Source organism: Canis lupus, chromosome 24 (assembly GCF_003254725.2).
Source record: "Canis lupus dingo isolate Sandy chromosome 24, ASM325472v2, whole genome shotgun sequence".
Taxonomy (NCBI): Eukaryota; Metazoa; Chordata; class Mammalia; order Carnivora; family Canidae; genus Canis; species Canis lupus.
In genome coordinates, this window is record NC_064266.1 from 24,784,233 (window position 1) to 24,801,603 (window position 17,371).

General features: G+C 40.1%; 1 protein-coding gene across 7 annotated transcripts in view; it reads left to right on the top strand.

Annotated features, from left to right (window-relative positions):
• The window catches only part of PHF20 (PHD finger protein 20), a 145,215-nt gene that overhangs the window by 62,805 nt on the left and 65,039 nt on the right, over positions 1-17,371 (top strand). For 6 of the 7 annotated variants that reach the window (XM_035705931.2, XM_049100464.1, XM_025469908.3 and 3 more), the window contains 4 exons: positions 1,141-1,225; positions 7,856-7,935; positions 11,590-11,977; positions 17,251-17,364. In XM_035705931.2, the coding sequence (XP_035561824.1) occupies positions 1,141-1,225; positions 7,856-7,935; positions 11,590-11,977; positions 17,251-17,364 (667 nt within the window). Of the gene's footprint in view, positions 1-1,140; positions 1,226-7,855; positions 7,936-11,589; positions 11,978-17,250; positions 17,365-17,371 lie in introns of those variants that run through there. The other variant, XM_035705933.2, reaches the window with a different exon arrangement.

Consider the following 17,371-nt stretch of genomic DNA (forward strand, 5'->3'; position numbering starts at 1 on the left):
CGGGCTCCCTGCATGGAGCCTGCTTTTCCCTCTACCTGTCTCTGCCTCTCTCTCTTTGTCTCTCACGAATAAATAAATAAAAACTTTAAAAAAGTTATTTATTTTTTGAGAGAGAGAGCGCGTGCACAGGTGTAAGCATGGGGAGGGGTACAGGGAAAAGGAGAAGTGAAGCAGAATCCCTGCTGATCCAGCGTGGGGCTGGATTCCAGGATCCTGAGATTATGACTAGCCAAAGGCAGACGCTTAACCAATTGAGCCACTCAGGCACTCCCTTTTATAAACTCTGGAGTGGTACCTGGCTGGCTTAGTTGGTAGAGTGTGTGACTCTTGATCTTGTCATGAGTTCGAGCCCCACATTGGGTGTGGAGTCTACCTTAAAAAGAAAAAAAAACTCTTGAAAATCTTGGAATTGGACTATATTCCTTTTTCTAAATTTCATTGCTGTGCCTGGAGCTTTTACTGATTTCAGAATGAAGAATTAAGTATTATTTTTGAGTTTTTTAAACAGGCATTGAGACATCTGTAGAAATTCTGCTGCCTTTGGATCTGACTCAGTCCTGGATTCTGTTTTTCATTTGAATCCTGGCCAGGAAACTTGAACTCTTGCTGTCTGTGTGTGTCATTCCTTCCCCACCCCTGCCCCCATTTAATATTGTTTCCTGTTGTCCAATTTGTTTGCTCATATTCATTCTATAAACTGTATCAGTGTAAACTGTGTGCTGGGAAAATTGTATGAAATATTAAAGGTGAATGGGTGCTTCCTTTGGCAACAGACCCTTTAAATATGTGGGGTGGCATTAGGTGGCGTGAATGTGGTTTCCCCTAAGCTGCGGTAGCTTCCCTCCTTCCAACTCATATAGTGGGTGTTCCTAGTGGTCCTGGGCTCAGGGTCAGTGTCGGAGGTATCATCAGTGCTGTGCTATGCCTGGCCAGACCTAGGACAGGAAGAGTCTTGTTTTCCAGCCCTTTTGGTTTTTCTACAGTTTTGAGCAGCAGAAAACATCTTCCTCCATCCCAGTAGCTATCTCCATCTCCCACTATTGTCAACCCAGCCTCTCTCACAGAATCTGGTACTATATGCGTCCTATGAAATTGGATTAGTAACAGGTCTTTTTTTTTTGTTTTTTTAATGCCTTTTAGGAATTTCAAATAAACGAACAGGTCCTTGCTTGCTGGTCTGATTGTCGTTTTTACCCAGCCAAAGTCACTGCTGTAAACAAGGACGGTAAGGCATTTGAGTTGTAATTGTTTTTATTCATGACTTAGGGGGAAGTTTGTAATATTAGAGTCTGATAGTATATTTTCAGCATGTAATTATTGCCTAGGAATTCTCTCTCAGGTTAATCTCTATGTGAAGAATTAGGAAGAAATTATAAATGGAGAGAAAGCTGGATTAAAAAGAGGAATTTTGATTATCTTCTAAATTTTCATAATAGTTTTCTATAAAATAGTTATGGTTCATCCATAATAGTCACTGTGCTAGTAAGTGTGCAGTTTCTTGTCCAGGAGTTCCTAATATAATTGATGAATTATTAATATAATTGATGATTTGTACCTAGAAATGAACATTAATAAACATTTCTTAATATGATTTGTGGGGGGTGCCTGGCTGGCTCAGTCGGTCGAGCATGTGACTCTGGATCTCCAGGTCATGAATTCAAGCCCTACATTGGGTATGGAGCCTATTTAAAAAATGCCTTGTGGATGCAATGTGATTGAGGATGATCTGTAATATCAAAGTTGCTAGTTGAAATTGGACCCCTGGGATTTAGAGCACTGAGTTCGGATGCCTTTGCCAGAGTTTAGAACCTGTGAGGAGTCAAGACTGGGAACATGACCCAAAGAGTCTCATTTTGCTAGTACAAGGGCAAAAGAAGGATTAAGATAATATGCATGGTCAGCATCCTGACACTGAGAGAATAGACTCTGGGTCTGAGTGATACCTTTTTATGGGCATTTCCTATCAGGATATTTATGATATGTCCATGATCTCTCCAGTGAATGTTTAGGCTAGTCATACCTTTTAGTACCGCTGTTAGTGGTGACTATAAGGTCACATTGACTTTTTATTTGGTGAGGTTATTTTGGTATTCATTCAGCACTCTGTTAAATGCTGGACCTGGGGCTGACCAAACTGTCTGAGAATGGATTGAAATGGTCAAAAATGAACGTATGTTTGCATATGGCAGAACTTTCTGTTCCTCTTTTGCTACATTCACCCCACCCCAAAGCCCCTAGCTGTTAGGCCAGTGTGGGTTAACCCTGCTAAAATGTAGATTATCCTGTAAGCACATTCCTGTTGCCTCAGGCTTCCAAAGCAAGGTTGTATCTTTTAAGATGTCTAAGCAGTTACTGATACTCCAGTTCCTGGTTAATTAAGTCTTTTTGGATACTCTCTTATTTCCATGAATTTCTTTTATAAGCTTGTGTTCACAATATAATCCTCTGTTACTACTTTTCATATGTATCACTTTAGCCTAAAAACATATTTTAGCTTACATGTTATTAAACTGCCTTTTTTAGTAAATCAGTTTACTTTTTCAGGGTCTTATTTTCAAGATTAATAATTTTTTCTGCTCTTACTGGATTTAAATCATAGGATATGAAATGTAGGTGTTTTATATCTTCATAGAAAGTCTATTAGGTTGATTTATGCTGATTAATCATATTTTCGTCCTGTATAATATCCGCTGGAGGTGTGCTCCCTTGGAGAAATGGCTGGCCCTTAGATCAGATAAAAGTTATGGGTAGTAACTCTGTAGATAAAGGAGGTTGTAGAAAGGAAGCAGTATTTCTCTTTTGATCCTGTGATGTCCTGGAGTCATATGGAAGATAGAAAGGAGGCCATGGGGGTTGGACGAGGAAGTGGCAAAGGAGAAAATGCAGATTGTGGAAGAGGTTTGAGGAACCTTGGGAGCAGTCTCACAGAGGGGTAGGGTGCTGTCTTGGTGGAGGCAGTAGAGGCTTAGGAATCTACTGTTTGCATCTAATATCTGCAGAGCCCAAAGCTGGGCATCATGGATTTAAAGGGGAAAAAAAAAAAAGAGAGAGAGAAAACTATTTCAAGGCAGTATGAAATAGGTGTTGCTATAGAGTTGCCAGGAGGAGGCAGTACAGGAATAGAAGGGTGCAGATAAATAATAATGGGAGGAGAGAGGGACCCCTGTCTGCAGTTACTCTGTGTGTGTGTGTGTGTGTGTGTGTGCGTGTGGATGTGGATGGGTCTGGAGTTTTTTGAAATAATCATTTAAGTACTAAAAGTCATTGGCCACCTTATCAGCCATAGTTAAGATTTTTAAATGTCTTTTATTTTTTTAAAGGATTTTATGTATTTATTCATGAGAGACACAGAGAGAAAGTGAGGCAGAGACACAGGCAGAGGGAGAAGCAGGCTCCATGCAGGGAGCCTGACATGGGACTCGATCCCAGGTCTCCAGGATCACACCCTGGGTTGAAGGCGGCGCTAAACCGCTGAGCCACCCAGGCTGCCCTTAAATGTCTTTTAAACTGGGGCAACCAGAGATTTGCAAGTTGTTTTAAAACATATTTTCAGGGCAGCCCTGGTGGAGTCTTCATATAATGATTATCCCTAAAATAGTCATTTGCCACCCTAATAATATTGGTTTTGTAATCTCTGAATTCTGTCCAGTGAATTTTAGTTAACTGAAGGACATTGAATATGAGTGGAGATTTCTACCAGAACCAGTTTTCCTTAGAGTTCTTGGGTCTGAAGTCCTAACTGGTCTTGAGACCAATTGGAAGGGAGAGGAGAGGAAAGGGGAGGGGAAATCCTGAAAGTTAGTGGAATTGGCTGGGTAGTATTATTGCCACATTTTGGATTGTGAAGGAAAGCTAACCTTTATGAGATCTCAGATGTGTGCCTGATTTTGAAATAATGACTTTTAGGTGCTGCCTTTGGGTTAGATTTTATTCATGGGAGCTGGTGGACAGTTTCTAGTTCTAGTATGTTTCTAGTATGATTCTAGTAATTGCAGGATGGAGAAAGACAATGCTGGGTTCTGTTTTTCACTCTTTGCCTGGTATTTTCTACTCTGCCTCCATTTCATCTGCAGCAGGGGCCACCACAGCCTAATGGCACTGTGAGGAAAAGCTCTGCTGGCAAGGTACCCCCTTTATTTCCTATAAAAGTCATTCTGTGTTGTTGGTTCTGCTAGGAGAAGCTGGGCATACAATGAAGTCACACCCTATAGATTAATCTTTGGAAGACTTGGGGTCACTTTCTTGCCACTCCTAACCTTCTTGTTGGCTTTCCTGAGGCTGAGTGTTGAGGCTGCTGGGGCTGGGAGTCTGGCATAGTTGAAACATACCTAAAAGGCAACTTCAGAGTTTCTTAAAGGAGTAATTAAGCACTTGGAAACTGGGGAGGACAGTGCAATGTTATTTAGCCCTTTTCACCTGCAGTAGTTCTTTGGCAGTGACAGTCAAGCATCATTGCATGTGAAGGCAGCCACCCATGGTTAGCCTTGTTAGCCCCTCCATCTGTGCTGGTGTAAAGGATGGGATTCTGCTTCCAGGAAATCTTTGTTCAGAAGCCATCTCTGGTGAGTTGACCTCAGCTCTTTGCTGGGGCTGCTCAGCATTCCTTTGTTATACTGGAGATGGCAGAGCCACTTTTGTGTCAGGGCATTGTGTCCCCAGTCATGGGCCTCACTGCTCTCCACGACGTTCTCTGGGGGAAACAGAAAGTAGGTTTGCATTTTCAACAAAATGAGGAATTGTTCCTTCCTGTTGATCTGTGATTCTTTAACTCAAGTAAACAGGCGAATCAGGTCCCTCTTCCTTGAAATTATTCATATTCTTTAAGTCACGTGTCCCCTGTTCCCTTAGTTCAATCTTCAGTCCAGTGCCTAAAGTCTGCATTCATAACAGGAGATTCTATAGAAATGATCTTATTTCTAGAGTCTCTTGTTGAAGCAGTTACTATTTTTTGTCTTCTTCATGCTGTAACTGATCCTACATTTGAAATGTGGGGACTGTGTGAACAGCTTTGCACAGAAATAAAAGGAAGATTTAGGCCCACACATGCAGGTGCTAGCTTTGCTCTTACCTTCTATGTGGGGAAGGGAGGGAGAGGGAAAAGCAGATTCCTCACTGAGCAGGGAGCCTGGGACTCCAGGTTCATGACCTGAGCCTAAGGGGAGATGCTTAACCAACTGAGCCATCCAAGCACCCCAGGAAGACATTCTTTCAGTTATATAGGAACCATTAAAGTAGATGTGAGGCCTCTCAGAAATAGGCCTGGGCCACCATTGTCCATGGGATGTGTTATTTTTTTCCTTCTGATTTATTGAAGCCCAAGTTAGGCTGTGTACATGATCAAGGGAGAAAGTTTTGAGATGATCCCTTATGACTCTTGGAAGTAAAAAGGGTCTGGGCCAGGATATTGCTGTCTTAAGGACAGTGATCCCTTAGTACCTTTGGCCATAATGTGAGTCATTTCAGAGTGGCCTTTGATGCTCTGGTCTGTGGTTTGGACTTTAGGCTGAGGGACTTGGGGAATAGGCAGTTTGGGGTGGTGGAAGAAGAACTGGTCAGAGGTCAGCAGAGAGGCTTAGCTTCTAATCCCAACTCTGCTTAGCTCTTTATGGAACTCAGGGCACAGCCCTTCATTTAAGGCCTCCTTTTTGAGCCTGCCATCAGGAGTAAGCTTTAAAATTTACCACAAATAGCTGAAAATGTCCTTGTGGATGTTTGAAATGTATATAAAAATAGACAGTTTTCATTTTGATATAATTGGAGCTTTCTTTCTGGTAAGATAGTTGAAGGGGTATAGGCTTGGGTGTTTCATTGGCACACTTGATATTTAAGATTTAATGAGAGTTGGTTCTTAATGCCCCCATCCTCAGGCTGGCCAGAACCATGTCATGGTTGCTTGAAAAGGGTATGTTTAGAGTTCCATAGTATTGCTTATCATTGTTTCTTTGCTTGCCAGTGCCCTTACAATAGAGACAGAAAGATAGGATCCCAGGCCTTTGTTGTAAGAACTCATCAGTTATTGCTGAGCGGCTTTATGTAGAATCCTTTATCATAGCCTGATGTCTAATTGCTTGTTTTTTTTTTTTTTTTTTTTTTTTTAATTGCTTGTTTTAACCAATCAAGCATCACTATATATCCTTGTGTCTAGTTTACTAGCCACTTTGTTCTGTGTTGGTGACACTTGTGACAGATAATCAACTTTATTTTGTAATTACCACATGTAAAGTTCAATAGGTAATTACTAATTTTCTGTGGCAGTATACTAGAATCACCAGAAACATTTGTTAAAACACATGGAGTTTTTGGGGGTGGTGCTGGTAATTTACATTTCTAAAAGTTGGCAGGAGTTGCTGATGCTGCTGGTCTGGGCACCATACTTCGAGAAACCCTGGTCTACAGTGGACCAGATGCTGTGTGAGAGAGAAATCAGTGTGGGATGTGGTCCCTGGCCTTAGATAGCCTGCCTTTGGTTTGGGATCTGCCTTCTCCGTGAGGGCAGGCAGGCAAGGTGCCAAAATGAGTATTTGAGAATATCAGAGCAGGGAAAAATCTTTCTAGCTAAGAAGTCAGGAAGCTTTTACAGAACTCTTGTGGTCATTTGAGGTAAGTGCTTAAGGACCAATGAGTAGCACATTTTAGAGAGGAAAATACTTTGATGATGATGTGGAGGTGGAAATGTCACAAGGTAGCTTCATTAGGTGCCAAGTAGCTCATCCCTTTGAGTTGGGCGGTATTATATGTTGGTAATGACAAACAAGGTTTGGAAAATAATTGAGCTAAGATTGAATTGGACTTTGAATAATACAGAGTAAAGCTTTCATTAGAGGTAGCTAGCCAATGACAGGCCCTACCTATTTCAGACTGGTGGCGAGCTGGAGTGGGGTGGGGAGGGGAGAGAATTTATAAAGAAGTAATTAGCTGGAAGGTCTTAGCCCTTGTTGCATTCTTTTGCTGTCAGCCCTTAGGCTTTTTTTTTTCCCTTCCCTGTTTGGTGGGAAATTGATCTTGAAAACTGACTGATGATGTTTACCAATAGTAAACCATTAGGTGATTACCAGTAGCTCACTGGTAATCTTGACAAGATTAACAATGATTTTTTTTTTTTTTAATTCCTGGGACCTAAAAAATAAAATAAAAGTTCTGGTGGGGGGCGGGGGAAAGGTGGGTTCTAAGATGCAAAAGTTTGAAAGAGTTGGTTCGAGTGCAACTAATGAGAACTTTTGTATTGTAGTTGGATGCCTTATTTGGGAAGAAGATTATTTGGATTTTTGGCTTCAGTCTTATAGCAGAGTGATTTCTTTTCTAATGGAATAAAACTGACAATGTTGCAGGGATCGTTTAGTGTTTTGGCCAAGTCCCTGTTTAGATACTGTAACATGAGGTTATTCATATGGATTATGAGATTAATGTGACCTCTAAAAATATAATATCTGTAGTAAGCCCTCGTGTTTCTTTTAAGATTTAAAGGATATTACCACTCTTAAGCCCAGAAAATAAAAATTGATAAAAAATTAATTCACCAAGCAATAAATAAATGTGCATTTTCCTCATATTCTTAATTGTTTTACTGCTCTTTGTTCTTGGACTAAATTCAGTGCAATTCTGTTTTTCCATCAGAAAGCAGATGCATTTTGATCTGTATAGATAAAGAGAAAACTTACTATGTAATCTTGACTAAGAAATGCAGGCATGCATACTTGTTATTATCTTGGACATAAATAACTGCATGTGTTTCTTAAGATTTTAATTCTCATACATTTATTATTGTGGTTGGAGTTCCCTTTTGTTTATGCTTTGAAAAGTTTTGTTGCTTTCATGAAACTGCCAAGTTAAATCATGATATCTTCTTGAATTTTAGGTACTTACACTGTGAAATTTTATGATGGAGTAGTTCAGACTGTCAAACATATTCATGTCAAAGCTTTTTCCAAAGATCAGGTGAGAAATGTGGTTTTGTGCTTTGTGGTATGAATAATACTAACATTGTAGTTTTGTTTCTCAAATACAGACATTTGAGAAACATTTGTTTCTCAAAACATTCATTTTTACATTTGTTTATGATGGCAAAGTCTTTATTTCCTTCACCTGACACGATTTCACTAGAAAGCCATACACAGGTTTTCAGAAATTATTAATATTTGGGTCTCTCTGCCATTTCCTGTTACATGTATTCCTTATCTTTTCTCAAACCTCTTTGGGTTATTATTCTTTTTTTCACTCTCCTTGTGCCATATCCCTAGAGCTGTTACTTATCATAGGGAACTTGCTAATGTTTGAGGAAGCCTAAAGTGTATTTTCTCCTCCTCTAACTTTGTCCTTCAGCTCAGGACCATGACTTGGTGGTTTCAGAACTATGGTTTGGCTTGAGTATGGCAATTACTTGTGCTAGATATGCCTGGTTTAAAAATTATACTTCCTGTTGTCCCAGTCACCACACATAGTTTGCTTGAACATGGGACAGGAGTTTTGATATTGGAAATAGGAGCTATCTGGAAATGTTGTCTACTCTTTTCATACTTTTTTCCCCTTTAGTCTTTTTCATGTTTATGCCTTAATGAAATAGGTGAGGGGAAAGCAAGATCAAAATTTGAATATTGATTTCTTAAAACTTCTGATTGTTACTAATTGTTACCTCTATGGGTAGTTGTTGATGTGACAGTATTTGGTGATGCTTGAGCTTGTTGGGTCTTTTCTTATGATCAAATACTTCTACTTATCACAAATTTTAGTAAATTCTTCTGTACATATACTTGATGACTTCAAAGGATTATGATACGTAATATCTTTCATTTTTTTGATAAATGATATCTTTAAAAAGTAGCCTTAATGTTTTTGCCTTTTGCCAGCCTTCCTTCTCAGAAAATTGAAACAGTTATAAAGCTTTAGCCCTGAAGGTGTTTTCTCTGTGATTATTTGTCCCTCAGGCATCTAAGGAGCTACTGTATAATACTCTAAAATGTTATTTTATGGAGTGCCTGGCTCAATCAGAATATGTGACTCTTGATCACAGAGTTGTGAGTTTGAGCCCCACATGCAGTGTAGAGGTTACTTAAAATTTTTAAAATAAATAAAGTGTTATTTTGGCAATTTTTAAATTTGGCAATTTTTCTATTGAGTTTGTGGAATGAGTTAATATAGATAGAGGACTATATTAATAACTTGTTCAGAATTGTCAGATTGTATCTAGAACCTCCCCAAATGGAAGTCTAGATAACATTCAGCTGTTTACTCTGCCACACTGAATAAATTGGTAGCACTTGTGGGGCTTTGGGTTTGAGATGAGCACCTTACCCAGTGTGGATTTGTGGGTGCTTCTGTTCCCAATCCCCAGCTATCCGTGAGTGTCTCACCTCACCTCCGACCTGCAAGGTGGTCAGGTATAGGTCCATGGTTCCTGCTTGTGTTTGTTTTTTTCTTCCAAGACAGCATTGTATTTGGGTAAATGACTTCTCAGTTCTCTTTAACTCTAAGAATCTAGGGTTCTTTTTATTATTATTTTTTTAAATATGCCTTTCTCTTTTAATCCCCTCCCTGCTTCAACTCTTAAAAAAGTACTCAAAAATTAAATACAAGGAAGCTCAGAGAGCCAAGATAAGCCAGCCCAAGATTAGCAGTCTTCCTTCCACAGGGGCCAAAGTATGGATGCTGAGTCTCTATTCTGCCTAATGGTAAAAGCTGGTGCAGAATAAAGTCGTTCCAGACAGGAGTAACCCGGCCCCCAGGGCCTTTCTGCAACAGGGCACCCCTAACAGGGCCAGGCTGTGTAAGAAGTGGTGTTTTTTGGCCTTGTCGAAGAGCTCCTTCCCCTAGGCATCTGGAAACTGGGGGCCCTGCATCTTGTAGGAGGCCAAGCCTAAGGCTCTAGTCAAGCTACCCAAGTGGTGGAAAGCTACCCAAGTGGTGGAAAGTAGCCCCTGGTCTGGCCATGGCAGTGGATGGTCATGCATCTCCAAAGCTTTAACTTCTTAAAAATATCTGTTGCAGACAACTTTTAAAGCTTTCTTCATGTATTATTAGAATAGATTGAGGTTTTTTTCTGTGTCATCATACTCCTCTAAATGTTTTGATAATTTATATATTAGAAACATTTTTTTGAAGTTATAAAAATAATACATTAGCTGTAGAAAATTTGTAAACTATAGAAAAGCACAAAGAAAATAAAAATGATATAATTCTGTTGTCTAAATACAATTGCTTTTAGCATATTGGTGTATATCCTGTGTTTTTTGTTAAATATATTTTCAAAACTGGGGTCATATAGTGTATTACTGTTTTACATTTTGCTCTCTTTTTGTTCTAAAGGGGGTATATCTTGCTCTTTTAACGAAATAACATTTTCTTAAGTTCTTAATAGTGAATGAGAATATGGCTTCTGTAATATGCCTATAACTGTACTGTGTGTAACTAATTACCTAATGGTCACTTATAAGGATATTTGTAAATCTGGATGTACAAATCCAATTATTCTGTTAGAAAATTCCATTTCTAGGAATTCATTCTAGTTCAAAAGTATAAACTTTTAATCTTTTGACACAAACTGGTAACATGTTTTTTCTCTCCACCAGGGTGGTTATAATTTGTAGTTCTGCCAGCAGTTACTGAGGAGTGCTTGTTCTCAAACCTGCTTTCAGAAAATTTGGGGGCTTGAAAAAATATTTCCTTCTAGGCTCTAATCACAAGGATTCTCCTTGCTTATTATTTTTCCTGATGAGACAAATTAGACATTTATTCCCTGAATATTTAGGCACTGCTTCCAGCTTTAGGGAGAGATCTGTGTGTCTTGTGTGTGCTAGGTGCTGGGAATTCCACGTGAACATGATATGGTGGTTCTCTAGAGGTCTTGGAAGAGAGATACATACACAAACTTAATTGTAGTTTTAGAAAGTCCAGAGCTTTCAGAGCTGGATTTATTATGAGACAGTCCTACTAGGACACAGGTTTTTAGAATGAATTCTTTAAAAAGTTATTTAGGAGGAAAGTAACCAAGAAGTAGTACTTCTGTTCAGTGGACAAAAACTTAGTAGTTCAGGAGCACAGTAGGTACCTTTGTTGGATTGGGCACAGTCTCTACCTGGTTGAGGAAACAAAGACCCTGCTTCTGAGTTGGACAGTCTTTATAGCTTTCCTGTTCAGCCTCCAGTTACTAGTTTGTGTTCTTCTCTACGCAGGGCATTAGCATCCACTGGCAAACTGAGCCGGGCCTCTGAAAGGCCCTGGGTCTGTGTAGTCATGCTTGGGGTTAGAAAGGTGTAGCTTGGAGGCATTTTCTTAGAATACCTCTGTCAGAAAGATTGCTTTGCAGAAGAGGTCACTGGGGTATTTGTCCCTTTAATTATCTAGTGACTTATTAATCAAAATATGGGAGATCACTCTATCTCAGAAAGAATTGAACCTGACCTTTTTTTTTTTAAATTCAGGATCGGTTCTCAAGCTTCAGAGTATGGATGGATATTTTTAGTGGTTCTTCCCATTATGTGACATAGCATATGTCTTGTTTTAATTTGTCTTCATAAGTTTGCAAAAAAAAGTCATCTGATTTAATATTTGCAAGTAATCACAAAGTGTGTTTCATCGCTATTTTGCTCATTTTAGAATATTGTGGGTAATGCTAGGCCTAAAGAAACAGATCACAAAAGTCTTCCATCATCTCCTGATAAACGAGAGAAGTTTAAAGAGCAAAGAAAAGCCACTGTCAATGTGAAGAATGACAAAGAGGACAAAGCCTTAAAGACAGAAAAGCGACCCAAGCAGCCTGATAAAGAAGGAAAGTTAATCTGTTCTGAAAAGGGGAAGGTGTCTGAGAAAAGCCTTCCCAAGAACGAGAAGGAAGATAAGGAGAATATTTCAGAAAATGACAGAGAGTACTCTGGAGATGCTCAAGTGGATAAAAAACCTGAAAATGACATTGTGAAGAGTCCACAAGAAAACTTGAGGGAGCCAAAACGAAAACGAGGCAGGCCCCCTTCCATAGCTCCTACTGGTGAGTTTACTAGGGGGGGTGGGTGTCTGTATTGGGCAATGCCAGTGTTTTCTTCTGTGACTCTTGGTAGTTCTTTATCACTTCCATACTTCAGTTCTTCATTTTTGTGACTGACTGAATCATCCTGTGATCTGAAAACAAGTTGTGTCTGTGGAGTTGGATTTTAAGGGAGGCATGTATCCAGATGAATGTAAGTTGGAAAACATGTCCTTGACTACTAAGCTTCTGGGGTGGTACATAACTGTTCGCTAGATGCTTCAGCTTATATGGTAAAACCTAGTAAGCTAAGGCCTTTTCCCTGTGCCTATTTGAATGATCTCAGTTTAAGTAAGCTTAGTAGAACAGGGATTAGGAAATAATAGTTTTCCTGAGAGACCTGAAAGAGAAGAAGTAATTAGATGTGGGTTCTTGACAAAGGCTGGATTAAAGAACACTGGACCTAGGGGAAACATGGGTGCGTTGTGAAGTTGAACTCTCTGGAGAGTGATTATGAATTGGACATTTTCACAGTCTAAATAAAAAATTGAGATGGCTAATCGGTAAAAGTTAAAAGGTACAGATTTAGGAAAGAATGTATAGCTATTTTAAAAAGTTGAAATTTGGAATTTTTCAAGAACAACCAACAGTAAAACACATCCTGAATTTCTTCCTAGGTCAAACACTCCTTCTCTAGATCAGTTCAGTGGCATGAAGAACCCTCAGGATTGCTAGACTGAATGAATGCAGGCTATGATAATCTGGCAGTGGGCTTCACACATTCTTGCTTGCATATCTCCTACATGAATATTGAAAAACTGAATCCTTTAGTACATTTTAGAGTGATATCTATTTTTTCTCACAAGTTTAAATAGCCACAAATGATATATTTAAAATATAAAATATGACATAGATTTTCATTAAAACTGCAGAACTACAGAGTTAGCTCATTCATTGGTCCTGCATGATGTGAAATACGAAGTGAGTCCTATCAATCCAGGCAGCTACATCAGACTTAATTTCTATGGGAAAAAAGTCTGCCTTAATTTACTTAAAATAGATATTAGTACTCATTCCCAGGAGACAGCCTTCTCACATCTGAGTTTGATTTTTAAGTTTTATTGAGTGATAGCAAAGGGATAGTACAAAGCTCCTGAGGAGGGAGGGGACCCAAGAGGGATACCCTCACATCTGTGTTCTAATTTTAAGGTAGGAAATTAGATATAGATTGATTCCTTCCCACATGAATTAAGCCACCTCCATCCTTCAGTTGTTGTAACTGAGTTTTGCTCTCAAAAGCTGAGCATGCTGGAATTGTCTCTAGGCCTAATTATGGCCTACACCTGCAATACCCAGTATGGTAGTCACTAGCCACATGGGCTGTTGAACACTTGAAATGTGGGTGGTCTGAATTGAGATGTGCTGTGAGTGTAAAATATACTCTGGAATTCAAATACTAGGTACAAAAAAACGTAAAATGTCTTATTAATAATTTTTTATGTTGATTACATGTCAAAATGGTTTTGGCTGTACTGTGTTAAATAGAATATATTCTTTAAATTCACTTTTCAAAGTAAAAATTTGAAAATTGCACATGTGACTTGCATTTGTAGCTCTTGTTATATTTCTGTTGGACAGCACTGGCCTCAATTCACTGGCTTTCTCCACGGGGTTCTGGGAGAGAATTAAACCCCAATTGCCCAAGGCATCCATAATGAATTGACTTCTTTTCCTTGCACTGAGAATGGTACTAGTTTTTTTTTGTTTTTTTAAGATTTTATTTATTTATTCATGAGAGACACACAGAGAGAGGTAGAGACATAGGCAGAGGGAGAAGCAGGCTCCTTGTGGGGAGCACAATGTGGGACTTGATCCCAGGATCCTGGGATCACGACCTGAGCCGAAGGCATACGCTCATCCACTGAGCCACCCAGGTGCCTGGAGAATGGTACTAGTTGTAAACCATACTTGGGAGAATTGAGAAACTTACTCTGAGTTCCGTGTTCAAATGAGGAACTCCAGTGGACAAAGTCTGGAGGTTTTAAACCCCCGGGCAGTGTACCAGGGTAATATGTAGGAAGAATGTTAGGCAGGTCTTTTGCTTTGTTTTGTTTTGTTTTTTTAATCTATCCATTCATGATAGACATAGAGAGAGAGAGAGGCAGAGACACAGGCAAAGGGAAAAGCAGGCTCCATACCGGGAGCCCGACGTGGGACTCGATCCCGGGACTCCAGGATCGTGCCCCGGGCCAAAGGCAGGCACCAAACCACTGAGCCACCCAGGGATCCCCTAGGCAGGTGTTTTTAATTAAGTGGGAGAAGGGCATTTATGTAAGGAGGGGTAGAAAATGAAAACTGGTAGAAGTATGATGTGTCCTCATCTCAGCTTTGGAAAACATATATATGGGAATTGAATGCTCTGAAATGGATTCCCCTTTAGCTGTTCATTCTGTGGCTTGTACCCTTGGGAAAATATGTGCTGGGGTCGTCGTACTCAACTTTGCCAACTGCTCCTTTGAAGCCACATTACTTTGCTCAGACTGAAAAAGTTGGGGGGGGGGGCATTCAGTTTATTGCTTTCATTTCATAAGTGTAAGATTTCATGCCAGATAGGATTGATATAATAGAGAAATGGTGTTTTCCAGGTTTGCTTGAGGCATTTGTCCCCAGTCAGAATCTCTGGAATTGTTAACATCCTTCCTAGATGATTCTTACCATAAGAAGAGTTTGGGAAACACTAATGTTCTGTGTAGTCAGCCCTGGTTTGTATGTGGTATCAAAGTGAAGAATGCTAACCAAATATCTTATATGTAGTTCAAATCTCCTTTTGAAATTGTTTGGAATAAGTTCGTTGACCCAGTAGAGCATTGGGCTCTCTAAATTTTATGGATTTGATTGGAATAGAATCTGAGCTTTTTAGGGAGAGTTGTTTGTATTTGTGTTTAATTTGGAATGTGTATGATTTCCAAGTTCTCACCACTTGGAACAAAATAATGTTGGCACATTGGGAATAATTGAATACAGGAAGAGCCAAAGAGTTCAGCATACTCATTAGGTTTGCCTCCTCAGAGCTCAGCCCTGTCTCTTTTTGGGCCTTTCAACATGGCCGATCTCAAGCTTCTGGGCTTCAGTGAGTCGTCTTCCCCATTCCCCAAACCCACAGCCCTCTGTGCCCCACTCTACCCCTTCCCCCTTTCTTCCTCTTTCTCCCTTCAGCCTTCATTAGACCCCTTAGCCCTGCCTTCCCCCCAAAGCTTCCTACTTTCATTTCTTTTGTTTTTTTCTTCTGTTTTTTTGCATTCTCATCTTTCATGACTGGGAGAGTTTCCTAAATGTTGGGTTTCAGGGGTGCCTGAGTGGCTCAGTTGGTTGAGCGTCTACGCCTTTAGCTCAGGTCATGATCCCAAGGTCCTGGAATCGAGCCCCATATTGGGCTCCCTGCTCAGCAGGAGCCTGCTTGTCCCTCTCCCTCTGCCCCTCCCCTCCACCCCTCTCATGCTGTCGGTCTGTCTCTCAAATAAATAAATAAATAAATAAAATCCTAAAAAAACTGATGAAAAGGGCAGCCCAGGTGGCTCAGCGTTTTAGCACTGCCTTCAACGCAGGGCGTGATCCTGGGGGCTTGGGATCGAGTCCTGTGTTGGGCTCCCTGCATGGAGCCTGCTTCTCCCTCTGCCTGGGTCTCTGCCTCTCTCTCTCTCTCTCTCTCTCTGTCTCTCATGAATAAATAAATAAAATCTTTAAAAAAATATTGATGAAAAAATATTGGGTTTAAAAATAGTGAGTACTAGCCAAGGATTTAGTTTCTGCACTGCTAAATTATGTCAGAGCTGGATTTGTTGGGATCAGCAACCTTGCTGACTATCAAATAGCATAGTCTCCTGAGATTTTTCTGGAATTGTTTTTAAGAGCTTATAAATGTTGACATTCTGTTTGGTCCCTCATAACTAAAACCAATGCCAAGCTAACTAATTTAGCAAGTAGAGATTGAAAACAATACTCAAGCTGTAGTCCCAGGTATACATCTTAGGAATTAGCCTGAATACTGGATTTCCTGAGTATTGGATAAATCAAGTTTTTTTCTATTAAGATTTTAAAGAAAAGATTTCATTTATTTATTTATTTTTTTATGAGAGAGAGAGAGAGAGAGAGAGAGAGAAGCAGAGACATAGGCAGAGGGAGAAGCAGGCTCCATGCAGGGAGCCTGATGTGGGACTCAATCCCTGAATTCTGGGATCATGCCCTGAGCCAAAGGCAGATGCTCAACCGCGGAGCCACCCAGGCATCCCTGGATAAGTCAAGTTTTGATGGTGATAAAAATTACTTTTTTATTGGCCTTGTATCTTCATATTTTTAAAGTAGTCATGTTGGGGGTGCCTGGGTGGCTCAGTCAGTTAACTGTCTGCCTTTGGCTCAGGTCATGATCCCAGGGTCCTGGATGGAACCCCATATTGTAGGGCTCCCTGCTCAGGGGCATTCTACTTCTTCCTGTCCCCTTGCTACCCCCACCCCCACCTCTCATGCTTTCTCTCTAAGATAAATTTTAAAATATTTTTTTTAAAGATTATTTATTTGAGAGAGCAAGCATAAGGAAGGGGCATGTGGGGGTGGGGGCGGGTAAGAGGTGGGAGGAGGAGCAGAGGGAGAAGGAGAAGCAGATTCCCGCTGAGCAGGGGGCCTGAAGCAGGGCTGGATCCCAGCACTCCACTCCAAGACCATGACCTGAGCTGAAGGCAGACATTTAACCAACTGAGCCAGCCAGGCGCCCCTAAATAAATAAAATCTTAAAAAAAAAAAAAAAGTAGTCATGTTGGGGCTTAGTATTTTTTTTTTAAATTTTTTTTTTTAAGATTTTATTCACAAGAGACAGAGAGAAGAAGAGACATAGGCAGAAGCAGCTCCATGCAGGGAGCCTGATGTGGGATTCGATCCTGGATCCCAGGATCACGCCCTGAGCAAAGGCAGATGCTCAACCTCTGAGCCACTCAGGCATCCCTGGGGCTTAGTATTAAAGAGATCTTGGGGTCATGACTTCAAGTCCCATTTTACCCAATAGAGATTACTTAAATATATAAATAAATCTTAAAAAAGGGAGAGAGATGAAGGAGGTCAATCTACAGGTTGTTAGCATCTCATAAAGAAGTAGTTTCTCACCCATTATACTTCTGTTTTCTTATTAGCCCTTTGATTGTTTACCATGCAAGTGTGTGTGTATGTGTTTTATTTATATATAATCACGAGGTTTAGACATGAAGAAATTATATAACTTCTTTTGTGTGGTTTTATATACACTATAGCTGTGGATTCAAACTCTCAAACTTTGCAACCAATAACACTGGAGTTGAGAAGGCGGAAAATATCAAAAGGAAGTGAAGTCCCATTAAAACGTCCCCGGCTTGACAAAAATTCATGTGAGTT